Source organism: Chenopodium album, chromosome 16 (genome assembly GCF_948465745.1).
Source record: "Chenopodium album chromosome 16, dcCheAlbu1.1, whole genome shotgun sequence".
NCBI lineage: Eukaryota > Viridiplantae > Streptophyta > Magnoliopsida > Caryophyllales > Amaranthaceae > Chenopodium > Chenopodium album.
The window spans coordinates 5,372,347-5,399,277 of NC_137849.1; the positions used below are offsets into that span (position 1 = coordinate 5,372,347).

A 26,931-nucleotide genomic window follows, 5' to 3' on the forward strand; every position below is an offset into this window, starting at 1 on the left:
TAAATCTGGGATACATAATCACACAAAAGGAACATAAGTGGAAAGAAGAACTCCATTGCACATATGGAGCATACAGAAATCAAAGGCAGTCTCAGATATTGTTCAGTTGTTTCTTGAAAAATACGATATGGAACAAGCTACTCATGAAATGGTCACGCAGTTGAGTATTGACCTCATGAAAGCTGTTACTTTTTTTTTTTTTTTTTTTTTTTGAGAAAATAAATAGTATTTTTATATAATCAAATTGACCAGCATGTAATGATTTAAACTCCTAAAATTGCCCCTAACTGTCATAGAGTTATGGAGCTGGAACCCAGGATGAAACATCAGTTTGTTTGTACTGAGCTAATACTATGGCAAAAAAAATCTAATCTAATCTAATATTTGAACGTGAACATCAACCATCCTCTGCACAAAACAAATGAAGTCAATAATAAAGGCTCGAAAGGAGTGGTAAAAGCTGTAATATTTCTTATGCAAGAATATGCTCCACCAACTGGGGGATCACAAGTATCTTTTGTCAAGCACCAGTATCTTATACACCTAACAAAAAAGGGGGGTGGCGCAACAGCCTACCAGCAAAACTCAGCGCCGTCCTGAACCAGAAACATTCTGCATCTGTCGAAGTTGATCAAGAGTAACCAAAGACCATTCTCCCTGGACTTGAGCGTAGATTTTCTGATGCAAGGAATCCACAGTAATGCTTACACTACCAAAGCTATATACTTGGTGATGGTTGTGCAATCTCCCAGGTTTAGGCTTGAAGAGCAAGCCTAGCTGCTGTGCATAGGCCTCAATAACTTCTTTCAAGGTCTTAGGCACATCATCTGTTTGCTGAGTTGCTTTCATCTGAGCCTCAAATTGTCTTTGTTCTTGCACCCTCATATAGCTTATGTTCTCCTTCACACCAGGTTGAACCATCTCCAAACCTTCAGCAGCCTGGTTCATTAACTCCAGGCCTTGGTTTAGCTGCTTCCGAATCCGTTCATTGGCCAAAAGTTCATTAGGAAAAAGATCTTTCCATCCACTATACCATTTCAAAACCTCTTCAAAGTTTGGGCTTGTACAAAGCCAGTGGTACAGAACTTGCTTCCATTTGTTGAAGAAGTGCATCTCTAGTAAGCAAACCATATGATGAATGGGAACTGCAGAAGCCCAAGTCATGACCCAGTAAAACTGATCAAGTTTCTGATTAGCAGGATTGACTTGAAATTCCTTCATCACATCTATCAACTTGGGAAGGATGGACCGGGAAATTAGTTGTTCCCAACTTGAAGCATCAAATACTGTCTTCCAAGGTGATAGAATAGTATAGGCTGACATATCACTAGGATGCCATTTATGAAGAACTGTTCCTAATTTTATACGGATAGCTTGATAGAGAGACTCCAACTTCTGTCCAAGTAATGGAAGCCAGGGGTGCACCCACACATGGATCGGTATTGTTTCCCTACAAGGTTCCCAAGAATTCACAGCTTCAGATAACTTAGGCATCACAACCATATCAAGCAGTGACTGTAGCACAGAACTCGGAAGCAATTTCTCCCATAATTCCAGAAACCGGAGCATAGGCTCTGGATCTCTAGCCTGCCAAGTGTTTATTCCCGCTATTCGAACTGCCGGAAACACTACTTCAGCCACCAACTGTGAATACGGGGTTGATGCATCCTCAAAAATATCATAATCCTCATCTCCCTGCAACAAACCTTTCCACAGAGCTACAACATCCATGCCATGGGATGGGTTCTGAAGTGGATCCCATCCTTGAAATACTCTAATTAACAGAGGAAGAGCAAGTGAGCAAGCAATGCAAGACAAATTACCGAGTTTATATTCTTCTGGAAACCTCCTCTGGAGGTCTCCAAAAGATTTTGCAAGGGACTCTAAAGTTAACCTCCCCAATGTGTTCTCCTCCTCAATACTATCTAGGACCTGCAATACCTCCGTCATAGAGTCAATCTGCTTCTTCTGCCGTGCAGCATCAATCTGGTGCAGTTCCTTCTCTTTCTGCAATGCAACAACAGTTTCTCTCTCATTCCTCAAATCCCTGTCCATCTTCTGTATGTTAAGCTCTGCCAAGTCTACTATCAATCTGATATTGTGCTGAAGCTCTGGCATGGGAATATCACTTTCCCTATCTTTCTCCTCAGCATTCAGATTTTCCAGATTTGTTAAAACCCGAACCTGGGGTCCCCTCATATCCACCACCTTCTGAAGTACCAACTCTGGTCCTTGTGCCTCCTCCTTCATAGCCAACAACTCATCCGCAGTGAGAATATTCTCTTTCTTCTTAACACGAGCTCGAGCTTGTTTCTTCCAGAGTTTGTCCTCCCTCTTCAAAGACACTTGCTTTTCCTCTAATTCAGGAGGTGGAGGTACATTATCCAAGGTTGGCAAGTTCTTGCTCTCTTTGTAATCATCATACCCCATACCCATACCCTTCGGCCTCAACTTTGCCTCAATAGGAGCAACAATACCTTGCTCATTCTTCCCCAACCCACCACCTTTATACCCCATCTTTTCTAGCAACTTCAGTCCGATTCCTTTCGTGTGCTTCTCAAACACCCCCACATTCCCCTCCACCCCATCCGAACCTCTCTTTGCCCCCAACTTAGACTTACTCCCCTTACTAACCCCAACCAATTTCGACTTCTCACGCCGCTTTTCTGCCCCTTCCTTAATCTTCTTCCCAAACCCAGTCGGCAAGAACGACTCCTCATCATCCTCTACCCTCTCATCATCAACTTTCCTACCTCCCAACCCTTTCTCCCCTCGATTACTCGAACCGGCCCCAAACCCCAACCCAACTCCAACATTCCCCCCAGCACCCAACCCGAGACCCGGTTTAAACCCATCTACACCCTCCTCCTCCTCCTCATCAGGATTCTCAACATCCTCCTTCTCATTAAGCTCTACCTCCTCACTAGGAGCAACAACCCCAGTAGAAATAAAATTTACGGGTTTCGAATAATCAGCTTTCTTAATAATCCCCCCTTTTTTCCTCTTCTTCTTCCCAGAAAACGAATCATCATCTTCTTCAGAAGAACTACCCTCAAATATACCATACAGTGATTGATCCTTAGATTGAACTGATTTTTCTTTGCGTTTTTTATAAAAAAATTCACCCCCAATATACTGTCCCCCTTCAAAATCATTATCCATCCCAAATTTCTCCATTTCTTGATAATCATCCATTTTTATTCAAATTTAACAATCTCAAAGAAAAATTACAATAAAACTAAAAACCCTAAAAATTAAACCTTGAATTTGCTAATTGGGAAAAGGGTAGAAGAGGGTACCTTTGTTGGCGGGCGTTCACAATCTCTTTCTTACGCTGCTTAAACTAGCTTAGAGGAGAGAGAAAATCGACAATGGAGAAGAAAAGAGAGGGAGAATGGTGGTAATTTCAATTGAGTGATTTTGGTGATTTTTAAGAGTTTTTTTTACGTGAAAAAAGGAGTTTGTGAAAAAATTTAGATGATGATAATTTCGTCAGCTGTGACTCTGTCAGTCGGTTTGTAAGACTTCATAATGGACTTAATGGTACTCCCTTTAAAAAATACTGTGTACTCTCAGGCGCATCATGTGACCGCTTGTTAAAAAATGGAGTAATTCTTTTATTATTGACCCAATATTTCTATAATTCTGATAGAATCTTTAAACTAGGCTGGCTACACGTATTAAAGTTGGTGATTTGATTACTATAAATATAATTTACAACTATAAGGAAATTTAGCCGAAAAATCATACTCTTATCGCAATAGGTAATGACAAATTTGTCCCCATTTTTTAATTAAATCCTACCACTTGCCCACCCTCGGTCTGCCTCTACACACAACTCCACTCCACCACAATCACTACCACCACAGCGCCTGCCGCCAACCTATAGAAATTGTCACCATCTACACCAACCAAACTTCTCTTTCTTCTCATATGAAAATTCTCTACCACCTCCACATGACGTCCTAAAAATAGACAAATTAAATAAATAGTAGGGCTGTACTCTGTATTACTTTGTTACTAAATGCTAATCATTCATTACTTACATTAATCATTGAATACATAGTACTCCATATAATATAAATTGTAAAATTTTATTACAATTTTCAAAAAAATATATAACCTGTACAAAAAATAATGGAAGGGCAACTGATATAAGTATTTCTAAATGAGCATATAAGAATTAACAAAAGAACATAAATATTGTCTGAGACTCTAAGTAGGTCCTGAATATAATTAAACCATACGAAGTATTTAATTAATTCAAAAATTATGAAACTATGCAAGTGTAATTAAAAGATCAATAAAAATTGTCGACAGCTACAAAATTGGATTACACGATTCACTTATACAAAGGTTACATTGCCATGGAGGCAGACTGATCCTATAGTAATTCTACACCCATCAAAACCATACAACCCAAAAGGTAATTCTATTTCTATGGTAATCTCAACCTTCTAGCATCTAGCTTGCTTCCTTCAGCATTGTCATAATACCACACATGCATTTCGATCTCAGATTGAGTGCCAGTAGAACTATATGCATCTCCCACACCGAGGCTGGGTGATGCAGGTAGTTTAGATTGCTGATGTGGTGCTACCATAGTTGATCATCAAGATGAATTACCAAACAAGTATTTGATCAGGGGAGCAACTACTGCTATGCTCAAACTGTTACCAAGCATCGCATAACTGTAGATTGTCATAGCACACAAGTATCAAAAAGTTGAAGAAAACAGTAGGTTACAAAATGAAAGATACACAGGTATAGAAATTGACATACATTAAAGGTGTATTGTGTATATGACACTACTAGTGTACTCCCTCCATCATTGTACATATGCTCCAAGTACCTCTTACAAAGTTACAATATGCAAATGGAGCAAAATTTTAAGGACGTAGGGAGTGGCTTAACAAGGCAAAACCGCTAATCCTAGAGTTTACTCTTGAATGCTTGGAAATAGTTTCATAATTATATCCCAATAACCTTAATTGTATCTTCTACTGTTTTAACATTGCTAAATTGCTTTTTTTCCTATGATAATTGCATACAACTTCCATAACTGTACAATTTGCCACACTTTATTCAATTAGACACACAGCAAAGTACTAATTAGCCATTAGCAGCTAGTAAATTGTTAACCACTTATAGAACAGCAAACCAAGCCTATCCAACTTGATACTTAATAGTCAGGTTATTTATGTTTCAACATGAGAAAATTGTCCACACTCTTACATACACATCAATATCACAAAAATTGATACGATTTCCACAATGATGCATTTCCTTTCATATATACTACTTCCACACAAGGAAAGTGCAAAGTGTTGTTATTAGGGCAATGAGATTCTTTTCTAAAAAACAGAGGAGCAAGATATAGAACAAGGTCCATCCCAGTATCCTATGCTCACTTCAAAAGCATATGCAGAATAAAATTATCAAATAAATGAATAAAGATATATACGTAGTATAACATACCGTTGCCTGAGGCTTATATGCTCGGGAAAGGAAAACTCTTTCGGAAAAGAATGCAGGTTGGCAACCTAATGACACCACAAGATACCACCTCTTAATCCATAACAACAAGAAAAATAAAGAGATGTGATGGGAAACAAACCTCTCTCGGGGTGAAATATCTAAGGCCCTGGCTCTCTAATGAAGATTCTTTACCCTTCACCTTTGGCTGCATAAAGTGCAAATATAACAAGTACTCAATAGCATATTTTGCAACCGCTAAACCATCTAAACAAATTCATTTGCCAACAGCCACTTTGGAACTGTCATTACATCCAAAATAGTTTGATCCAAGCAAACTGCCAAGACTAACCAAAACATAGAGGGTTCATCATTTATTTTTCCTTTTTTAAAAAAAATAAATACAATAGTGTTCTAGACTTATAAGGTTTGATTGAGGAAGCATATGGACACATTTTCCTTCATGAGAGTCACTTATCAAGTGAAAAGTACTTCTTAGGTACAAAAAAAAAACAGTTGCTTGGTGTTGCAGGTGACATCAGTTCTGATCGAAAAAAGATAGATGCACTTATACAAAACTAATCAGATAACACTTAGCAACAATTAAATACGGAGTACAAGATTGTATTGCTGGGTTTTGTTTAATAATTTAAATAATCCTAAAAACAGTGCGAGACCCCATCATCTATTACATGAGCCTCAAATTATGTAGTTCAAAATTACACAAAAGCTAGAGACTTAGTCTCATTTAATTATAGTATATAGTATACAAGTTATACGCTATTATTTATTCAACTGAATAAATATTTATTTTTACATAATACAAATGCATGACTACGTTCTGACAATTTCAAGGGAAGCTTCACATCATCAACCTGCAAATCAAATTAATTCTAGATTGATTTGACCACATCAGCCTTTGAACCATAACCCTGAAAAACTTTAGATAGCCATAACAAAGTGGCCATAACTACTAAATAGCACAACAGATGGTATTTTACTTGATTTAAGATAAGTTAGTTAACATTTTTTAAACATCAATGTACCGTATGTATATGATGTATAGCAAAATAAATTCCAAATAAACATGGCATGAAAATAGCAAGTCTGAAAGTGTAAAACAGCAGAAGACATACTTGGATTGTTGCCAAAAGGGAGCCAGTACCCTTGACATAACGATAATAGCTCTTCGTAAAACAACAGCATCGCTTTGAATCCGGATATACAATATCTATTATTTTATAAGGAATGCGCCAAGGGGGTAAATATGCAGAATGTATCTGGAACAAAGAGATAAAAGCTATTGCAGTCATTAAAAGATCAGGAATTCAGGATACCCATAGCACTTCCCCACCTTTCTATCAAGCTTAGAGGAACAGAATACTGATCCATTGAGTTGCCATCATCCCCAACCTTTATGTCCAGCCTTTGAGCAGATTTACATAAATTGGGAGAACAATTTACATCATCTGAACATCCTGATTCTGTTGTATCTTGATTACTGTAATTTTCAAATTCAAGAAACATATGTACAGGCTCACAAGACATGAGCATACAATCCTGACTCTCGGGTATTTGCTCGACATTACATGTCAACTCATCATCAGTTCCAAACAATGCGCTTGGTGTGTAAAGCAGTTTGTTATTAAAACTTGGATATTGAAAACAAGAAGGATTTCTTTTCGCCTACAATTGACCAACCATGACGATCATGAATTAATTCCAAAATAAAAAAATTAAAAATTTTTTTTAAAAAATATCATCAAACCCAGCCCACAGACCAAATCACCAAACAAAAACCACAATAATTCCATCTTTAAGCATAAATTAACAATATTCGCTGCTGCTCAGTCCCTATAATATTTGTCCATCCAACTTTTCATGATTCATTATCAAGTATGCTTGGACACTATTTGGAACATGCAAAGAAGATAAAGGGGATAAGACTATGAGGTACATATTCAGAAAGAATTGCATCTGTCTACATATAACTCAATTTTCAAACTTGGCAAATTGCTTTGAATAATTAAGACCAACTATAAAGCCCAAATGTATCTATAAAATCTCCTTACTAAACGTGTTACCAAAAAAAAGTTACTAGTGGGCAGTTTATCATTGAAGATCCTGCACCACAAAATTTCAGCTGTGAAGGACAGGATCATATGAACCAACTAACCAAGTAGTAAAATCTTTTAATTTTTTGCATAAATAAATCCACACTCCACAACATTCACACCTAAAAAAGGACTCAGGGACCCAAGATCATGCAGAAGCCAAGCCATTCTGAAATCAACCAAGCCGTATTCAACAGAAATAAAGTGTGGATGCACACATGAAAAAGTGCGTGTGCGCGAGCGCGCGCGTGTGTGTTACAGTAGAAATTACCAGACAAAAGTAGCGTGGCCTGGAATACGGCACTTCAAATTGCAACGGGCTTAAAATGAACTCCTGAGTAAGATAGCCTGTTTTTGCCAATACTTCAATCATCTTGTTATGAGTATCAGATGTCTGCAACAAAAAAGGTTTAAGAATTGAATAAAAATAGTTATAACAAACCACTAAATGCCTATATTTAATCCTATGAAGCATACCTCAAACCCCATGACATTTTCTACGAAAAGCATGAGTGGAGCACTGGACAACTGAGGAATAAGCTCAAGAATGTTTAGGAAGGAAAATGCCCGAGCATCACTTGAGTCCTTTTGGAGGCCTACACATAGATTATTTAGACAAAAGCCAGGCAGAAAATGCTATTATTCAATATTAGACCATCCACCTTGTCTCGTATAAGGTTGACATGGCGGGGAAAGGAGCCAAGCATGTGCTTGATATTTATCAAGATCAGCTGCAGTCAAGCTTTGAATGTTACCCTGTAAACAAAAGAAGCACTTCAATACCAACCAGCAATTGTATCCAAAAGTTCATATTTTTGAAGCTCGGAGAACTCAATAATTAAAACTATAAAATAAAATACGGAAGAGTTTCTGACGCACAGAAAAGACAGTTGGTTAGAAAGATAATGTTGAGAAGAGCATTGCAGCATGTAGTAAGGAGTCAGAATCTTGTAACACCTGATTTACTAGGAGACACAGTAAAATAAATGATGGTTCCTATGTTGTTGGATCTTATTTTCTGAGTACCCCATCTCTTAAAAAGCAGTTAACAATATACCTTCGGGTTATAACTGATATTTCTGACAAATTCAGTTCTTTAAATTCATTAATTTCTGGACTTTCAGCTAACCTATTCTATTCTTTATTAGTTTATCATCAGTAAGACAAATGGTCAATGTTGGTTCTTATAAACTTTATCATTCCCATATTATCTACTTATGTTTCTTCTTGTTGAAAAGAATAAAGCAATCAATTTTATCAGTTGATATTTCTGATTATAAACTCTTTGGTGTAGATGACCTGGTGTCATGATTGCATAAAATAAAATTGAATAAGCCATGTAATTTGTGTTAACATTGATTAAAAAGAAAAAAAGAAAAGAAAACCCCAAATTCACCTAATACGGCTAACCTACACAGGGTATGTTTCTGAAGATCAAACTCAGCTCCCAAACAAGCAAACAAATTCAGCCTAAATCAAGTGGGCAAGGTGCCAGTACCCACGGCTGGATAATTGTGTGATTACAACAAGAGTGCTCAAAAGGAAAATCAAGAAGTCTACCCAACATGATAAGAAGCCTTAGTTGCATAAATGAAGCACCTTCACCATTTTAGAACAAATACTTTTACATAGTTTACAATTTTACAATTAATAATAAAGTCTATATATGGCCAGATTAAACATCTTTTTAGCTAATTCATAAAGTTATATGCAATTGAACACTGGCAAATTCAAACTTGAAGAAAAATGAGACCTAGGGAATTCCTAAATGTCTCAAAACAAGAACGGCTCATTCTTTATGTATAGGTGAGATCACTGTGATGTGAGCTCAACCCAGGTTTTTGGGAAGGATTAATCTATCATTGAGAGTGGACCCAATTTGAAAGGGTGTGGCAAAGGATTAATATAAATCTCTGGCATTCAAAATATGTCCCTACATTGGCTGCATACTATATACCTTAAGGACGTGTTTGGATTAGGGGTAATGCAATAAGAGGGTAATGGAGTCAAATTAAAGAGAATAATACTCCGTAATGAGTTTAGGTTGTGGTATAAGGGATGATAAATACAATGCAAGGATAGGGGGAGGAGAGGAAGGTAATGTACTACCCCCAAATGAGGGTATATTTCCCCCTTCTTTGTTTTTAAACAATCACTGCCTTATATCATCTACAACCATATTCACCCACCCTTCATTCTCTAAAATTTTTCCTTAAATTACTCGCTAAATACATTAGCCCCAAATCCCCAATCTAAGCATGACCTAAGAGTAGACTTAAAATCCTCTCTTAAAAATGATTACATCAGCCCTCCCATGTCCCTACCAGGTATCATCCCAACCCGCCGAACAAAGATGCTTTTAATTACTTCTCTGTAGTATCTCATATTCTCTTGCAAGGCATTAGGATTAATTCTATGTAACTTTATGCAACAAAATTGAAGCAATTAGAAATCATTTTTCAACCAAGTTCCACAATATCACCTAAGTTCAGTAATTTTATGTGTAGTCTTACTTCCTTCCTAGATTATAATCAAAACTTTAAAATTTTCAAAATATCCTTACCAGAACACTAGCTACTACTCCCACCATCCAAAATTAACCGCCATAATTTGAACTCGTAATGTGACAACTAAATCCGGACTGAAATAGTACTTCATACAAAGTATATGCAATTAAATTAAAGTTGGATCAGAAACAAGCCAATTAATTCAATTTAAAGAGAGAACAATTATGGTATTAATTAAGGCAATACCTGAAAAGGGCGATGCCCAAAATTATGCTGATAAACATCATTTGCAATATCATTAATTTCAAAAGCTTGAACAACTTCTGCGTTAACCCCAGATTTCATGAGCGAATATCTCTATATTTCAAAGCAAAATCTGTCAGTAAAAGGGAAGAAAGAGCAGGTTATACAGAGAAGAGAAAGAGAGAGAGAAAGAAACCATGCCGCCGATGCCACTGTAGAATTCGAGGACTTTGAGAGGCTCATCTCCATTGATTTGTCTGCTAAAACCCTCCTCCTCCATTGATGGATCAACAAGCTTATGAATTGCACAGAGCAACGCCTGTTTTTCTTGTCAAGTACGGGGGTTATCAATTAACACAACTAATCAACTATACTCTCTCCGGTCTCCGCCCCTTTACGTGCCCCGTATTTCTTTTTAAAGCGTCCTTAATTAATTACTAGTACTCTCTCTATTTTTAAATTCTTATTTTACTTTTTTTTTCGGTCGTTTTTAAATGTTTGTTCCATTTTCTTATTTGAAAATCCTTTATAATATTTAATATATTTCTCTCACCTCCAATTCTCTCAAATACTTTTGCTTTTTACAATTTTTTATTCTTCCCTGTACCTCTATATTTATTACTTTATTTGATTTTTCCTAAAACTCCACGCATGGAGAAATGGAGCAAGTATTTAAAAACGGAGGGTGTATTGTACATTTTTTGACTCCCATTTAAAACCCCGTTGGTTCACTTTTGATTTCATATGCATAACTTTTGCCTTGTTTCTATAAAAGGTTACATGTACCCTAAGTGGCAATTTAAAGGTATGAGGGGAGTAAATATAGAGCCAGCAGAGGGAGGTATTAGCCACATCGATGGGTTGTGTATGGTGGATGAGAGTATGAGACAGTGACCTAAATTTTTACCAATAAAGAAAAAAAAATCTTTAAATGGAGTTATTGTCTTGCCACAACTAAATATAACACCGAATTGAGATGACCTATGACATGACATGACATGCTATTTTGTATAGGAACTTATTTGGATAACCATGATGAGGCATGTTACACCTCGACACGACAAATTTGACTTAGGTGCGTAAGCATGACATGACACGATACAACACGCCATAGTAGTACATTCACTTTGGCCATGCCTAGAATAAGCTTTTATAAATTTCGGATTGGCACATAGGTCGTGCCTAAACTCAGTTGTGGGTCGTGCCTAGTTGGGACCCAGACATGGACCATCAATGACACGTGTCATATTCTGGAGTGTCCTTTTTTTTTTGGAAAAAAACTCAATTTAAAAACACAAATATTTTACATATTTAAGGCACTAATTACGTTAAAAGTATAATAGAAGATTTAATGTATCTTTCCATAAAACAATATATTGACAACTATAAACTTAAAAAATAATATTCTTAACATAATTTATGACATATGGAGTATTTTTTTTTCAGGAAACACATTTTATGTACTACATACGTTACTTACAACGAGATTTATTCTTAATTATTTAATAGAAGCTACAAAATTAAACAATGAAATACAAAAATCATATCAACAAATGATGCTTTTGTTATTTCCTTGAATAATTTATGAATATAAGTAATACTTTATGGATACTTCAATAATACTTGCCAAGAACTACACATGTTGATTATTTTTAATGTTATTTTTTCCAACTATTTTAGTTGTTGTTATTTAGCATTCAATTGATATAATATAGCACACGAAAGTCATAAAATTTGATATAATGTTAATTTGAAAATTAGTTATTTTAAATTACCGTACATGGCACGGTACCTACCTAGTATAAGATATTGGGAACAAACCATGAATTTGTCAAAAATCTATGCATTCTCAATTTGGTACTTTCTCAATTCTTTTATTTTTGCAAGTTGCAACATGGCTATTTATTGATCACTTCAATATGTTATGGTTGCAATTAGTCATTATTTTGAAGGTACAATTGAAGAATGAATAAGTTATTTAAACTTTAAAGTATATTATCTACATACATTACAATGAATTAGCATGAAAATAGTGACCTAACTTGCAACTAGTTTTGTATTCCCTTAAGTAACATATTTAGGGATTGATATTTGATAGTGGTCATTTTCAATCTTCACTTTTCGCTTTATTTATTTATTTTTTTCCTACAGTTTGAAAACTTGTTTAGTTTTTGTTTTCAAAATCCCAAAACCATTGATACAAAACTACTGCCCTAGTGCATTATTTACCGAGCGAATAGGCCGTTGTCACACACTCATATTTAATAAATAAAATTAAACTTACAAACTTGCTATTGTTAGTGATTAATTTATTCTAATTCAATATATGTTAAGGTCTGGTTATCTTCAATTAATTAATAATATCCCGTAAATATAATTTTATTTCGTTAAAAATAAGTTTAATTCAGCAAAAATAAATTTTGATCATTAACATTAAAGAACAAATATAATAGAGAATCAGTAAAAATAATTTGATATTAGTAAAAATAATTTTAATCTGGTAAAATTATTTTAGCTTGGTATAAATAAAATGAATTGAACAAGATATAATAGTAAGTTACTACGTATAAATGAAGCACCGTTAATGATTAAGGATTTTTTTTGTTTCTAATTTTTTTTTTAATGTTTTTTATTTTTTTTTCTTTTAATTTTTACTTTTTACTTATATTTATATACGAGTACAAAATACCGAATAATTTTTTAAATGTGGAGTGAACAAAACCTAAAATTTAATTACTCCACACTAATATACCTAAAAATAGGGCAAGTTGTGTCAGAAAAAAATAATAATAATAATAATAATAATAATAATAGGGCAAGTAAGAGTAATTTGGGCTTTTTAGGGTCCAATAGTAGAAGTTTAACGAAAATAGGTTACCCTATGCTTGAGCTCCAAGTAGGCAATTACCGACCTATCTGTAACTACCTGGCTTTTCTTTCTTCAACTATCTTCTTACTCTTTCATTCATTCATTCCCAAATCTCAAATTGATCAAACCCTAATTTTCTTTCTTCAAGCAACTAATTGCGTATTCATTCAATCAATTAATTGGAAGTTCTTCGAATTTACGATCTCCTTTTTCAATTCTCTTTCAAGGTACGTTTCTTTTTACTATTCATCTTCTCTATTTCTAAATTCAGATTTAATTTTTGCTGATTTTTCGCTCCGATTCATCGCTGTTCGTCTTATGTAAATCTTGTAATTTATCAGCGTTTTGATTTTTGGAATATGTATGAGTTTGTTTCTTTGATTTTTGGTAGTTTTATTCTGATTCTTGTGCTTGTCTTTTTTTGTCCGATTGAAACCCTAGAAAAAGTATGAATTGATATTGTTTCTTTGAATTTTCTTTTATTTTATTTGGATTTCAGTATAAGCATGATGCATTATGTATTACTTTAGTGTCGTTGTATATGATTGATGAATTCTGAGTTAACCCTAATTAGCGATTAAACTATTAATCTCAGCGAATTTTAGAATGTTATGTAGTTTGTGACTTTGTGTATTTGTTGAATGTATTGATTGTTTTGATAATCTGAAACTCTATTATGTATCTTCTTGTGCATTGTATTTGATTACAAGAAAGGTTATCGTGGATTAATTTGAATTTTTGTCCAGATATTGTGCGTGAATTCTTTTAAAATAATTCTAAGTTTTCATTTCCTTCAGATTGTTTGTATCTTCAAATATATTAGTTATTGTTTATTGTTCTTTCTAATGTTTGAGTTGATATGATAATTGTTATGTAGGAATTCGAATGTCGTTTGCTAAACTTTATTGTTCTTTTGGTTTTGCAGGTTTTATTTGGTGATTAATCGATCATGAGGTTTAAGGTAGGAACCATGGTGGAGGTCTTGTCCAAAAAAGACCATTCACGTGTTTGGAGGTGTGCAAAAATTGTAGAAGATGATGGAGATGGATACACTGTCAAGTATTATCGAGGCCCAGGCATAGCTAAGGACGGTGTTGACGAGGTTTCAGCTGATGCAGTCAGGCCTTGTCCCCGACCATCAAAGAGTACTAATATTTTGCTTGTTGGTGATGTTGTGGAAGTATTAGATGATGGTTACTGGAGGGTTTCCGTGATCGATGAGGTTTTGGAAGATGATTGTTTTTACATCCGGGTGATTGGATCTTTGGATGAGTTTAAAGTTAATAGGTCTAGTATCAGAGCAAGACAAGAATGGAAGCAGAACAAGTGGGTTCTGATAGATAAGGTACTATTCTGATTTGATATTCTCAGTTTTGTTTAATGCGTAATTGTAAAGTGGACTTTATGCATCTTGGTTGTTTATGGACATTTACACTAGTTTGCTTTTGTGTAGAACTGCAATTGTTTATCATAATTTTTTACACTCAACTAACAGATTTTTATGGTTTTTTAATTTTTTTTTAATTTTTTTTTTATATAATTGTATACTGTGAGTATTTTGATTTTTAATCCATGTGTGTAAAATTGTACGGAGTATTTATTTGTTTTGTTCTATGAATGCAGGATTCTGAACATCATGAAGATTTGGCGTCCAAGATGCACAAGAAATCCCATGTGCAGGAAGTTCCAGAATCCAATTTGCCACCTAAATCATTGAAGAGGTCCTTTTCTGATCATTCATCTACTGCCAAAGTTTATTCCAAGTGTTCCCAGAAAAGAAGATTAGTAGACAATGCGGTTGAGCTTGATGCTATCGATGGTGACGCATATTCCTTCACTGGAAAGGTAGAAAACCCTACAAACCAAAGGGGAAATCTTGGTAAAGATACTATGCAAAATTTTACTAAGATAACAATCCGATCTAATAATGCTTACAGTAGAAATCATGATGATTTCCTGGGGCTAAATGATTGTGTCAGTACTATGTCATCTGTTGCTAGTTGTAGCATCACTAATGCCATTTCTGATAGGTTGCTCAGCCATTCTTCTGCAGGAAGTAGACAGGATAGTGCTTCTCTTTGTAGTGACGCAGATTCACATAGTCATTTGGGATCAGAGGAAGAAATGTGTGTTGATCAGTTAGAAGGGGGAGATGTTTTAAGAACACATGATTTAGATTTATATGGTTATCGATGCGTTCTAGAAACTTTATATGCGTCTGGTCCTTTAAGTTGGCAACAAGAAACTGCTTTAACAAACCTTCGTATGAAGCTTTATGTTTCGAATGATGAACATTTGAGTGAGTTGAGGAGGTTAAGGTCTCTTGGTGTGAGTTGTCAATAGCTTTAGATTTTCTTTCTTATTATTTAATTGCACTGGGTCTTGTAAAGTTCAGTGATACCTTGTGCCTTGTAAGAAGTGGGTGACATTTGAAACTGTACATATGCTCAATTGTTGATGCAGTCATGAAATTTGCATACTTACCATATTCATATACATTTGAAAAATCTTATATTAATTATCTATTTTGGAAGTAATGTTTCTAACTTCTCTTTAGCTGTCTTGATACTTCTATAATTATTATTGATGCTTCTCATACATATTTCAGGAGCTGTCCAGACATGTAAGCCTTACTGCCACAATCTTAAAGATGATGTTGTGGTTAGCCACCTCCTCTGTAGTTTTGAGAAAGGGGCATCATCTGCAATGGCTCCTTTGTAAATGAGGCAATTCATGTCAGAGGCTGTGATTAATCCCTTTTATGTTGTTTTCTGTGCTTCATTCCAGGTAAAAAAAAATGATATTTAAAGTTAAACTACTTGAAGCTGAACAGCTCCTTTGGGGCCTGTGAGCGATATGCTTTTTAAAGATCCCTTGCTGGGCCTTGTTAGTTGGTGGTCATCTTTTAGACATGGCATTAATTTTTTTTTTTTAAATTATAGAATAATATATTGCCTCAAAAGTTTGAAGATTCCGACAAACATTGTTACGAGTGATTGAAGAATTTGAAATTGAGTATTAGTATGATCTGAACATAATAAACATAGCTAGAGATAAGAAGCGTAATTGCTGGGCATCTCTACTAGTTAACTTAGAAGGTCCTTGTTTGCCGAGTTGGATGTAAGTAATGGCAAAGTTATTGCATCTATGAATAACCAAAGTTCGTAATTAGGTGCTCAGATTATATATTTTTCACGTGTGTGCATATTCAGAAAGGCCTGGGATTAGAATAAGCTGTCATCTTGGATATTAATTAGTTTTATATGCAGACTACCCTTTTTTTTGGGGGGGTGGGTGGGGGTGTTGGGGTTGGGATGTGGTAGGTCATTTTCCGTTTTAAACTTAGAGGTGTGGTCTGTGCCATCTTATTCTAGAGCATTTTCGTAGTTTCTACATAAGCAACACCTGCTGTTGCATGGACCTCTAGATTTTTGTGAATTCTGATTTTTAGCCTTCTTTACAATGTGTGCTGAACTGCTGATAGAGATATCGGTTGTATACTTTTTCCCCCCTAAATTTCATGGTTTCCATATTGTTATATCCATATATGTGCGATTTGCTAATAGCGTCTGTTGGGGCAGTGGCACAGAAAATAGGATCTCGGTCCATGTCTGAGGCTCTGAGCTAAGCTCCTCAGTGACCATGCAATTTTCTGCCGCCAAATAATCTGAGGTTATTCTAATTCCCAATCAGGTGCCTCCATTATGTGTTCTTTTGGCCATGAGATTATGTGGGGTGCTGAGAAGCTCACTATTATGCATGCCACTGAATCACAGGTTTGTGCATTATGGTTCAAGTACTGCTTATGCAAGTATAATGAATTTTTTAGAAACTTGAGCTTTGTGTTATCATATATACAAGCTAAGAGATGCACACAATGCGTGCGTGTGCAATATAACTAATCTATCAAGCTCGATTTTTTTTTTCACAATATTATTATCTCCTTAATTCTAATTAAGAAAAATGAGTGGTTTTAAACATTGTGATGGTTTTTTTTTTTTTTTTTTTTTTTTCTAAAAAAGAAAAGGCTAAAAGGGGTATTTTGGGAAAGTGAAATTTATCACCCAAAACCCCCTTTTACTTTATATATAGGATACATAGGGAAAGTAAGGTAAAAAAATGTATCCTCTCCCTCTTCTCAAAACCAGGCATCAGAATTTATGATGCTAGTCAGATGGTTATACTGTTTGATAACGTGGAGTCTTTATGATCCTTTTATGTTGCTTTAGTGCCTTGTACAGTTGTACTCCTATGATGTTGCATTACCTATTTCCTCCGTTTTTTAAGATGAAACATATTTAGATTTACATTATTTACGCACACTATACAATCTCAATTTTTGGTGATTTTTTCAAAAGGAAAAACATAGTCATGTTTAGTCTTTTAGGTTCATCTTAATTCATACTTTTCAGGTATCAATTTTTAAATATCTGTTGCTTATTTATAATTAAACGGAATTGTTGAGCATTAGCAAGCATGAAACAAGAAAGGTCTTGTATTAAAAAAATGAAGTATAATGTAGATGATTGACAGCGATGAACTCCAGTTGGATGAGGATAATCTTGTGTAAGGTTTTACAAACAACAGTTTGCAACCTGAAGTACTTGTTTGGCAGTTCTCCAACTTGAAGATCTCTATCAGAACCTAGTTGTTATAACTACCCAGTTATGTTGGTTCATTCTTTTCTTGAAGAAATCTTAAGATATCTGCTGAAGAATGTAGCAAGACTCTGTGCACACGGTTGTTTAATTCTCCTGCGATCTCCTTTAGGCTATTACTGTTTGGTCTGTAGATGACTCAGGGTGCTAATTGCAGCATGATTCTTGTAGTATAGGCGTATAGCTTAAAGACTTTGATGGTAAAGTATGCCAGAGAATTGTAGGTATAATTCAATGTATTCAACTTGATTTGATTTGAGTTATATAATTTGTTTTCATTCTGCAAACAAGCCAAGTATTATCTTCTTGTTTTGGGTTTGCTTTGTCAGCCTATTTTACTTCCATCTTTTGTTTTAACTACAAGAAATATGCCAGTATGCCTCAGCAAACATCAGATTTTTTTATTTATTTATTTATTTTTTGACAAAAATCAGATTTCTCAACTCTGTTGATTATTTAATAATACTGCACATGTTAAGTAAAATACAGTATTATAGAATTAAATAGGTTTTTTTTTTTTTTTTTTTTTTTTGGAATTAAATAGGTTAATGCTGCCTATAATGAGTTACCTTTAACATTGTGAACTGGTTGGAAGATCTGGCAACTTCTAGAGAAAATTAAGACGGAAAAAAAAAAAAAAAAAAAAAAGCAGCCCTGCATGTAGCATGTAGGCAGTATTGTGAAAGGGATGCAGCCAAAATATTAGGAATGATTGATTGTTAATATCACAACAAATTCCAATCTTTATCAAAAGAGGAAATAAAGTCGAATAGCTTGTCTGCCTTCTTAGTATAAACTTGAAGATTAAGGCGATTAACATGTCATAGATACCGAAATGGTAGCAGAGTAAAAACTTTATGTTGTAACTTTGCTTGAAAAGAAAGAAAATGCCAGTAAATTGATTTGTAATATACGATGTACATAGTACTAAACTTTCACCATGCCATTTTTCTCGAATGATAAAAGTATAAACCAGAAGTACTTTCAAGCTTTTTAGGCTTACAAAAAGCAGGTGGTTTTTTTAGATGAAATCTCACATCTCCCTAAAAAAAAAAAATCACATTACTACGAGAGAATGGATAGGCCAATAGCAATCATGGCTCATATGAACAATTGCTTGTATTCCCCATTAGCAAGCTGGCACAGTTGATTATAGTTCTGTGGATCTGCAACAAACAGGAAAACAATGAAATATTAAAAGCCTTGATCAAGTCAACACAAGTCACTAGACTCGCTACCATATTGTAGAATTGCATATGTTATTGCACTTTTGTATAGAATTTGTCAATTAACATTCAACACATCAACATGTATAGAATCATCAGCAAGGCCAGCAGCAACAACAAAATAATGTCTTCAGCACAGCACGACACAACGTCTAGTAGAGCTAATACTCAGATACAATTCACATGAGCCAAAAAAAGCCTATATATGATGATTTAATTACAGTTACCACTATATTAAACCACTACACAGCGATTTAATACCCGTCAACACAGTGCCTGAGGTACACATTTATATTGTGGTCACTGATCAGATTTTTCATATGTACAGTCACCACCCCACACACCATTGTATTGTTATAGGTAGTTTGTCAATACTCAATACCTAACAAGGTAAAATGCTTCAGCGAATCCAAACCTAGACACTGCTAGAGCACATCAGTACATCACAAATTCACAACCCCAAACCTCCCCTCAGGCAAAGCAGCCAGTAGGAGATGGGATAAGATACAGGAATATAACAAGAACACAACGCGTGATTCAAGCCATATTGACAGACTTCAGAAAAGAGCACGCCACCAGACAACACACACAAACTTATCGGAGTATGTGAATCACTGCACCTACTAATAAATTCATACAGTGCAGCAAATAAAGATATTTCATTTCAAACAAATCAGGTTAAGCAATTTAAACCTATCATTGACACAATACATTAACACATTAAAGAGATTAGCTCACTGTACTTCTGTACATACCAAAATTATCGCCAAAGTTAGTCATTATGTCAGCACAAACCGATTGATTGCTATCAGCAATACCAATAACCTCAACATATTTGGTAAGTGGCTGAGTTGGTGGCAAACCCTTTATGATGAGCTGATGATCATCAGTTGATTTCCCAATCAAAGAACCGCCATCGGATTGTATAACCTGTACAACTACCCTAACCTTCCGCCCAACATACAAGCGAAGCAATTCTCCATTGACGAAAGCTGCAGGATTTGAAGTATCCATATTCTGCAAGCATATAGCATGACACCTTAGATTCAGAACCTAATTAGATAATAGAAATACCCAATAATACTGCTAAATTAAGTCGCTCAAACCAAATTCTCTAGTATTCTAATACAGTAATAGAATCTGGTAAATCAATTATGATCAGACTTGCGAAAATGATCACTATTTCATAATTCCATCCTAACATTTAAGGTTTTTGCAACAAATTAGTAACCAAATTTGACTCAACCATCAAATTAGGCTCGATAAATTAGATACAAATCTTCTCATATCAATGTAATTTCACAAAAGCAACAAAATCAGTAGATATAATTTTTCATAACTTGAATAATTCTAACCAATAGTTCAATTAATCTACCATAGAAGAACTCAAGAACCCTAAATTGACTAGAGTGAAACAAAACCCTAAATTGACGATTAAATTGACAATAGAGTGAAATTAAACCCTAGATTGTAAAACTGATATTAAATATCAAATAAATCTTACCTTAAAATCTGTTTCAAATGGCGGTGAGAAAGCTGTGAAGCTGCTTCAATGAAAAAATCGGGGTAAGCGCCAATGGAGGATGAGAGAGAGAGGGGGGGAGTTAGAAGGGTTCGCTTTCCTCTTCTTTTTATAAGGTGTTTTTTATTATTATTATTTTTTAAAAAAAAAAATTGGCGGCTTCGTAATATGTTTTCCCGCCTTTTTGTGTCTCTCTCTTTATGGCCACTTTTGATGGATAATTCTTTTTACAAAAGTATAGCTTTTTAAAACTTATTTACGATTTTACGGGAATGAAACTTATTTATGAAAATACAGTTTATGTAGACTTGGGAATACATTTAGGGTAATTTTTTTTTTTAGAGACAAATCGCTACCTTAAGTAGCAGTTTTAGTCAAAAATCGTGACTTAAGGTAACAATTTGTCTTTAGTACTACAAGTAAATACACAGAGTACCAATTTACAAAGGGTAAAACTGCTACTTCAAGTAGTGGTTTTAGTACATAAGTTGATACTTGAGATAGCGATTTACTCTGGAAAAAAAAAACAAAAATAAACTTATCCGAACCTACGTGGACAGTAGTTTTGTAATTAAGTTTCATTCCAACGTAAAAGTGTAATAAGTTTTCAAGTAAGCATACTTTTGTAAATCATCCACTTTTGATTAATGTGGGGGAGTTTGTTGCAACGCTTGCTAAAGCCTAAACATATTGGAAGTTTGGAAATTTATTAGCTTAATACTATGTATATCATGTCATGTATTTAGATGTGTCAATTCGGGTATTTGGGTCCGCTTTGGTGAGGTCAAGTCATGTCGTTTTTACGTCAAATGTGTCATACTAAATTATTGTATCTATGCGAATTGAAATTTGAATCAAGTTAAACATAATGACTATTCGAGTTTGTTCAATTACTCAAGTTATTTTATCAAGCTAATTAATAGAGTGTACAACATATTCCTAAACTTCAATCATTACTTTAAACCAAGGCTTTATCGCTAATCAACGAGTTTCCATCAAGATAATATCTATCACTAATCAACAAATTTAAACCAAGCTATGATTGAGCTTTGCCAAACGAACCCTGAGTGAGTTGTTTGAAGTTTGCTCAAGTTAATTTAATAAGCTAACCAACAAGCTTTAACTGAGCTTAACTCTCTTTGTTATTAGTCTTATTACCCAAATAAGTCCAAGAAAGATTTGATAAAGAGGGAAATCCAATCCCAACCACAAAACGGATAAAATTTCTTATCTTCCCCGCTAAAACTCCCCTTACACTCTTTCTCTTCTCTCACATTTCCACTCAAAAAACTTAACTCATCCTCCATTTTCATGGATTCTTAACACCTTCATTCACAAAATCAATCACACCCCATTAACAATGGACACTCTTTCTCTCACTCCCCACCTCTCTCGCCTCCTCAAACTCTCTCTCTCCTCCCCACCACCACCATCACAACAACCACCACCCAACTTTCTCTCTCCTCGCCCTCTCCTCCTCCGCCACCACCACCCCCTCACTTTCTCTCTCCTCCCCCACCACCACCAACAACCCCCCACCACAACCTCTGATTACGACTCCTTCAACGAAGACGAATCATACGGCGAAGTCAACCGCATCATCGGCAGCCGCGTCTCCCCCTCTTCCCCCACCACCATGGAGTACCTCATCGAGTGGAAAGACGATATTGCCCCTACCTGGGTCCCCTCCAACTTCATCGCATCCGACGTCGTTTCGGAGTTCGAGTCCCCCTGGTGGAACGCCGCCAAGAAGGCCGACGCTTCCGGGCTTGAGGAAATCCTGGCCCGGCCCGACTCGGCCCGAGACGTGGACGCGGTGGACTCCGACGGGAGGACGGCGATGCACTTTGTGGCCGGGCTCGGGTCTGACACGTGTGTGAGGCTGCTTGCCACGTATGGTGCTGACGTGGATAAGAGGGATGTGACAGGTGGCGGGCTGACGCCGTTACACATGGCGGCTGGGTATGCCCGGCCTGAAGCGGCCCGGGCGTTGGTAGAAGCAGGAGCGGATCCCGAGGCGGAAGACGATAAAGGACGGACGCCGTTGGATTTAGCTAAGGAAATCTTGGGGGTTACTCCCAAGGGGAATTTGATGCAATTTGGGAGGAGATTGGGGTTGGAAAATGTGGTGAAAGTTTTGGAGGGGGCAATTTATGAATATGGAGAAGTTGAGGGGGTTTTGGAGAAAAGAGGGAAAGGTGAGAATTTGGAGTATTTGGTGAAGTGGAGAGATGGGGGTGAGAATGAGTGGGTTAAGGTTGGGTTTATTGGGGAGGATTTGGTGAGAGATTTTGAAGATGGGCTTGAGTATGCTGAGGCCCAAGGGGTTATCGGGAAGCGGGTCGGGAATGATGGTAAAAATGAGTTTTTGGTGAAGTGGGTTGATTATGAGGATCCGACATGGGAACCTGAGGAGAATGTGGATCCTGATTTGATCAAGGAGTATGAGGAGTCCGAAATTAGTAGTAGTACTAGTGATAGTAATGTTTCAAGTATTGGCACTTGAATTTTTGCTTGATGAAATTTTGATTTTGGAATGTGATGTTTGATGGTCCATCATTTTTTGATCATTCAAGTGTATTTGATTGTAGAGAATAGAGAAGAAAAGGCAATGTAGACTTGTAGTATGTTCTTTTTATAATCATGTTTGATAAAGATAAAACAGGACACAAATTGTTAGATCAAACAAATTTATAAAAGAGATAAACTTGGCGTGTACATCTCGTGGTAAAATTGTGAATATTTCTGTTCCAAAAGTAAAATTGCTAGTAATTGAAGTATACACCGTATTATACAGTTCCTTTGGGGAAAGAAAAAAAAAAAAATAGATACAAGATAGTATTACAATTCAAGATTCAAGCAACTCTTCTAATGAAAGTGTAAATCTGGAGAGCTAAAGTGAGCTTAATCAGAGCTCTTGCTCTGCAGTCACCAACTTTCCAACACCATAGAGGCTGATAGAAACTGTGAAGTTCAGGATTCGAAACCAGCAGCTCCGATCGTTGCAAGTTTGCAATATGACATGATGAGAACTTTAATCTGCTTTAAAACAAGTGTGCATAATATACTGATGTTTGATGTTCGCACCCTCAAACTTCAGCAAATTCTTGAAGCGCAATGCTTCTGTAAAATCACAACGAAGTTCAGAGGTAAAAAGAAACATGATCTCTTTAGAGCTTGGCTCTGTCAATGGACTGCAGTTTTCTGCATCCAACTGTGTGCTACCAAACGCATGACCTATACCGCAAAGTCACAGACACTTAAATATAGAAAGCATACAAATACAATTATCAATAGCTGTTCGCAAGTATTAAAAAGAAATACACACATGCATGTAAGCGTTTATTTCCTAGATGTCTGCAGTATAATGGCAGAGCTAGATAGAGGAAGGAACAAAGATTTACAGTAAAATTCTGAATTACTAGCTTCTACAAAAGAATAGATGCAAGAAATTCCCAGTAAAAGAAACATTTATTCACTGCATTAACAAGGCTGTCAACATGTACAATTTGAAAACTCTTGCCTGCTTCAGAAAAGGTGTACAAAACATACAAGAGCTAGTGCAATGTCCACTCAAAGAACGAGGAAAACCTAAGGCATCGGTAATGAAGTTTAACATCCCTTCTAGGAAGGTCAATTAAACCGTCTCACGTGTGCTTAACAGATTTGTACAACTTTTATTCGAAACTAAATTAATATTCTACTCCACAATATGTAGCCGCATTAACAATTCTCAGAATGTACAATTTGAACATTCTCCCAACTTTTTTACACAGGATAGTAGTTAAACAGAACTTAGAGGGCCCAGAAAAGTGTGTCATGTATCTATATGCTAATAAGGGTAAGAAGAGCTCGAAGAGCTAGAAATGAACTCAACCCAAGCACTCAAATTGACATAAACCTCTTTAGCTAGCAACAAGGCAAACCAAGGCCCGTACTAGACTTTAACCTCCTTAGCTCCATCAAATGTTCATCTGTTGAAACAGAATACTTTTGACGGAGATTTGTTAGATAAAATTCCAGCTCCCAACTCAAAGGACCACATGCATATAATGCTTCTAGGGTGCTACGGTATCTATTTAACTCTAGCTCATGCGATCTTAAAGTATCTTCCTGTTTTGACTGACCAATAGACACTGCTTCATCACCCCCTTTATGATAAAATGATTCAGCATCACTACAAAAAGATTCCCTTTCCTGACTACAGCTGGCTGAGGAATGGCTGATCAACCTATCAAAATTCGCATCACCAATGCTACAACTAGCAACAGATGATTCACATTGAACAGAATCAGTTTCAGAGGTTCTACCAAGAGGATAGGTATCATCATGGTTTCTACGGCTAGTGTTACTGGTTGTTCTTTTAGATATTTGCTCCTTATCCTTACCATGAGTTTTCCTTAATTTATCAGGTGTCTGTACCTTCCCATTGAAAGAATACGAGTCTGGTACAGCATGAAGCTTAACTTCCTTCTCTGCTGCCCTTCGTTTCTGAGCACACTCCGGAGAAGATTCATCCACAAATGACCTTTTCTGCATCCTGGACAGTGAGAAATATTCATGATCTTTCACAATGTCAAAGTCACCTTGTGTTTGCATTTGAGCCAAGTTCTGCACCCTAGATAACAGTTTCTTATCAATTCCAGAATCCTGCAGTTACAGAACATAATTTATAAGTTAACCCCTATATATTAAGTACAAACAACCATGCAAGGAAACCATATGAACTCTCATAAGCAAGTAATATTAATAATGGTTGGGGAAATTAGACATTGTTGCACACAAGAAAGATACTCGGCATGGTAATTAATGACAGATATTTACCTTCTCCAGAGGAAACCACTGGTTATTTTTCCATTGTTGCCGTGCTCTTACACCAGATTTCCTCACTCTGAACTCATCCACAGATCCGATCACCTGGATACCATATGAATCATCATTTTCCAAAACCTCTTCAATAATACTGACTCTCCAGTAACCATCATCCAGCACTTCCACAACATCACCAACAGCCCAAACTCTAGACCCCGTCGCAGGTGGTGGACGAGGCCTGACTGCTTCCGAGGATACTTTGTCAACACCGTCTTTAGCTATTCCAGCACCGCGATAATATCTCACCGTATAACCATCTCCATTATCCTCCACAATCTGTGCACACCGCCAACCTCCTGAAAGATCCTTCTTCTTAGAAAAGACCTCCACCATACTTCCTCTATCAAACCTCATATTCAACTTATCGCTGATTAACATCAGAAATTCTGAACCAACAACACAAATTAAGATCAGAAAATATGAATAACAATTACTCATCAAATCATAAAGTACTAAACAGAATCACAACACTACATAAAATTTCATATAAAAAGCATTTTATTCATTGAAGTTACCTAATGATATCCTTTTTTTGAAAATAAATACATCAATAATTTCCTTCTTTAACAAAATTTCAACAACCTCAAAGAATTTAAACTAAAAATCAATACAAGATCATGATCACACATTATTCCATAAAATAACATTTATTATCAAAACTAAAGTAAAATGCAAGTAAAAATATAGCTTTTCAAATAAAAATAACGAATTGATTCTTTAAACCTTAGGGTTACTGCTCAAGTAGCGATCAATTAACAAAAAACAGAAAAAACAATTCCAGAAATTAATTATTCCATACAATCGGAAGAAAATCAATCACTAAAACCTAAAAAATAAATAGCAACAGAATCAAAAATTGAGAAGAAAATGAATACAATATCTTACTTCGTCAATCGGAAGAACGCCGAATTTCTGTGCAAAACAAGCTGATTGATTGCAAAAAATAATTGATCGATTGATTAATTACTAGCAAAAATATTAAGGTTTTTTTTTTTTTTTTTTTTTTTTGAAATTAATTTTTGGGGATTAATAGGAGAAATTACTTGAGAAAAACGTAATTAATTTGAGAAAATCGAAAAATCTGGTTAGCTTGAGGCAAAATCTTTAGCAAGGTTGTTCTTCAACTGAACACGCAATTGGAAACTCTAATGAGTCTTTAGCAAGGATTGTATTCAAGGTTAAAAATCTATCTTCTTAATTTTTCTAACTAATTTAGTAATTTTGGAGTATTTTTAATTAGTTCAGAATAGTAACTATATCTCATATTTGATGTTACTAACTCCCTAGAGCTTAAAATTTACTTTTTTATTTTTATGGATGGAAAAATAAAAGTAACTTTTATTTCGCGTTAGTTACTTATTTAAGTAGTGTTTTTTTTGAAAATCAAAAATGAGTTTTAAATTATTATATATACAAAGTACAACTTTATTAAAGATTATTGCTTG

At 35.5% G+C, this 26,931-nt stretch overlaps 5 protein-coding genes and 1 pseudogene across 12 annotated transcripts; 2 read left to right on the forward strand and 4 right to left on the reverse strand.

Annotated features, from left to right (window-relative positions):
• Window positions 1-34: 34 nt before the first annotated feature.
• LOC145586146 (septin and tuftelin-interacting protein 1 homolog 1 pseudogene) lies at window positions 35-3,434 on the reverse strand (annotated as a pseudogene).
• Window positions 3,435-4,248: 814 nt separating this feature from the next.
• On the reverse strand, window positions 4,249-10,702 carry LOC145584757 (tRNA (cytosine(38)-C(5))-methyltransferase 2-like). 2 transcript variants are annotated; one of them, XM_081641554.1, is made up of 10 exons: window positions 10,536-10,702; window positions 10,343-10,453; window positions 8,252-8,345; window positions 8,067-8,185; window positions 7,861-7,983; window positions 6,813-7,161; window positions 6,612-6,706; window positions 5,618-5,683; window positions 5,479-5,543; window positions 4,249-4,691 (listed from the first exon to the last, which is right to left on the reverse strand). In XM_081641554.1, exons 1-10 carry the CDS (start codon window positions 10,617-10,619, stop codon window positions 4,613-4,615), a joined length of 1,185 nt encoding a protein of 394 aa, XP_081497680.1. In that variant the 5' UTR covers window positions 10,620-10,702; the 3' UTR covers window positions 4,249-4,612. The 2 variants fall into 2 exon arrangements, with proteins under 2 accessions (XP_081497680.1, XP_081497681.1); XM_081641555.1 differs by lacking the exons at window positions 4,249-4,691; window positions 5,479-5,543; window positions 5,618-5,683 and adding an exon at window positions 5,731-6,350.
• A 2,488-nt stretch (window positions 10,703-13,190) lies between these two features.
• On the forward strand, window positions 13,191-18,135 carry LOC145586148 (uncharacterized). 6 transcript variants are annotated; one of them, XR_014100807.1, is made up of 6 exons: window positions 13,191-13,435; window positions 14,134-14,553; window positions 14,832-15,087; window positions 15,817-15,995; window positions 16,790-16,984; window positions 17,731-18,114. XR_014100807.1 is itself a non-coding variant. In XM_081642891.1 (4 exons), exons 2-4 carry the CDS (start codon window positions 14,158-14,160, stop codon window positions 15,927-15,929), a joined length of 765 nt encoding a protein of 254 aa, XP_081499017.1. In that variant the 5' UTR covers window positions 13,191-13,435; window positions 14,134-14,157; the 3' UTR covers window positions 15,930-16,492. The 6 variants fall into 6 exon arrangements, 3 of the variants coding, with proteins under 3 accessions (XP_081499017.1, XP_081499018.1, XP_081499016.1); XR_014100808.1 differs by having other exon boundaries at window positions 16,798-18,135; XR_014100806.1 differs by having other exon boundaries at window positions 16,790-18,134.
• Window positions 18,136-18,740: 605 nt separating this feature from the next.
• On the reverse strand, window positions 18,741-20,714 carry LOC145584758 (replication protein A 14 kDa subunit B-like). The gene is made up of 3 exons (XM_081641556.1): window positions 20,597-20,714; window positions 19,848-20,109; window positions 18,741-19,032 (listed from the first exon to the last, which is right to left on the reverse strand). The coding sequence occupies exons 2-3, from the start codon at window positions 20,104-20,106 to the stop codon at window positions 18,968-18,970; spliced, it is 324 nt and encodes a 107-aa protein (XP_081497682.1). The 5' UTR covers window positions 20,107-20,109; window positions 20,597-20,714; the 3' UTR covers window positions 18,741-18,967.
• Window positions 20,715-21,845: 1,131 nt separating this feature from the next.
• On the forward strand, window positions 21,846-23,332 carry LOC145586150 (putative signal recognition particle 43 kDa protein, chloroplastic). The gene has a single exon (XM_081642896.1). The coding sequence runs from the start codon at window positions 21,975-21,977 to the stop codon at window positions 23,118-23,120; it is 1,146 nt and encodes a 381-aa protein (XP_081499022.1). The 5' UTR covers window positions 21,846-21,974; the 3' UTR covers window positions 23,121-23,332.
• Window positions 23,333-23,399: 67 nt separating this feature from the next.
• Window positions 23,400-26,624, reverse strand: LOC145586149 (uncharacterized). 2 transcript variants are annotated; one of them, XM_081642895.1, is made up of 4 exons: window positions 26,372-26,624; window positions 25,439-25,872; window positions 25,037-25,264; window positions 23,400-23,851 (listed from the first exon to the last, which is right to left on the reverse strand). In XM_081642895.1, exons 2-4 carry the CDS (start codon window positions 25,862-25,864, stop codon window positions 23,801-23,803), a joined length of 705 nt encoding a protein of 234 aa, XP_081499021.1. In that variant the 5' UTR covers window positions 25,865-25,872; window positions 26,372-26,624; the 3' UTR covers window positions 23,400-23,800. The 2 variants fall into 2 exon arrangements, with proteins under 2 accessions (XP_081499021.1, XP_081499020.1); XM_081642894.1 differs by lacking the exon at window positions 23,400-23,851 and having other exon boundaries at window positions 23,925-25,264.
• Window positions 26,625-26,931: the final 307 nt, after the last annotated feature.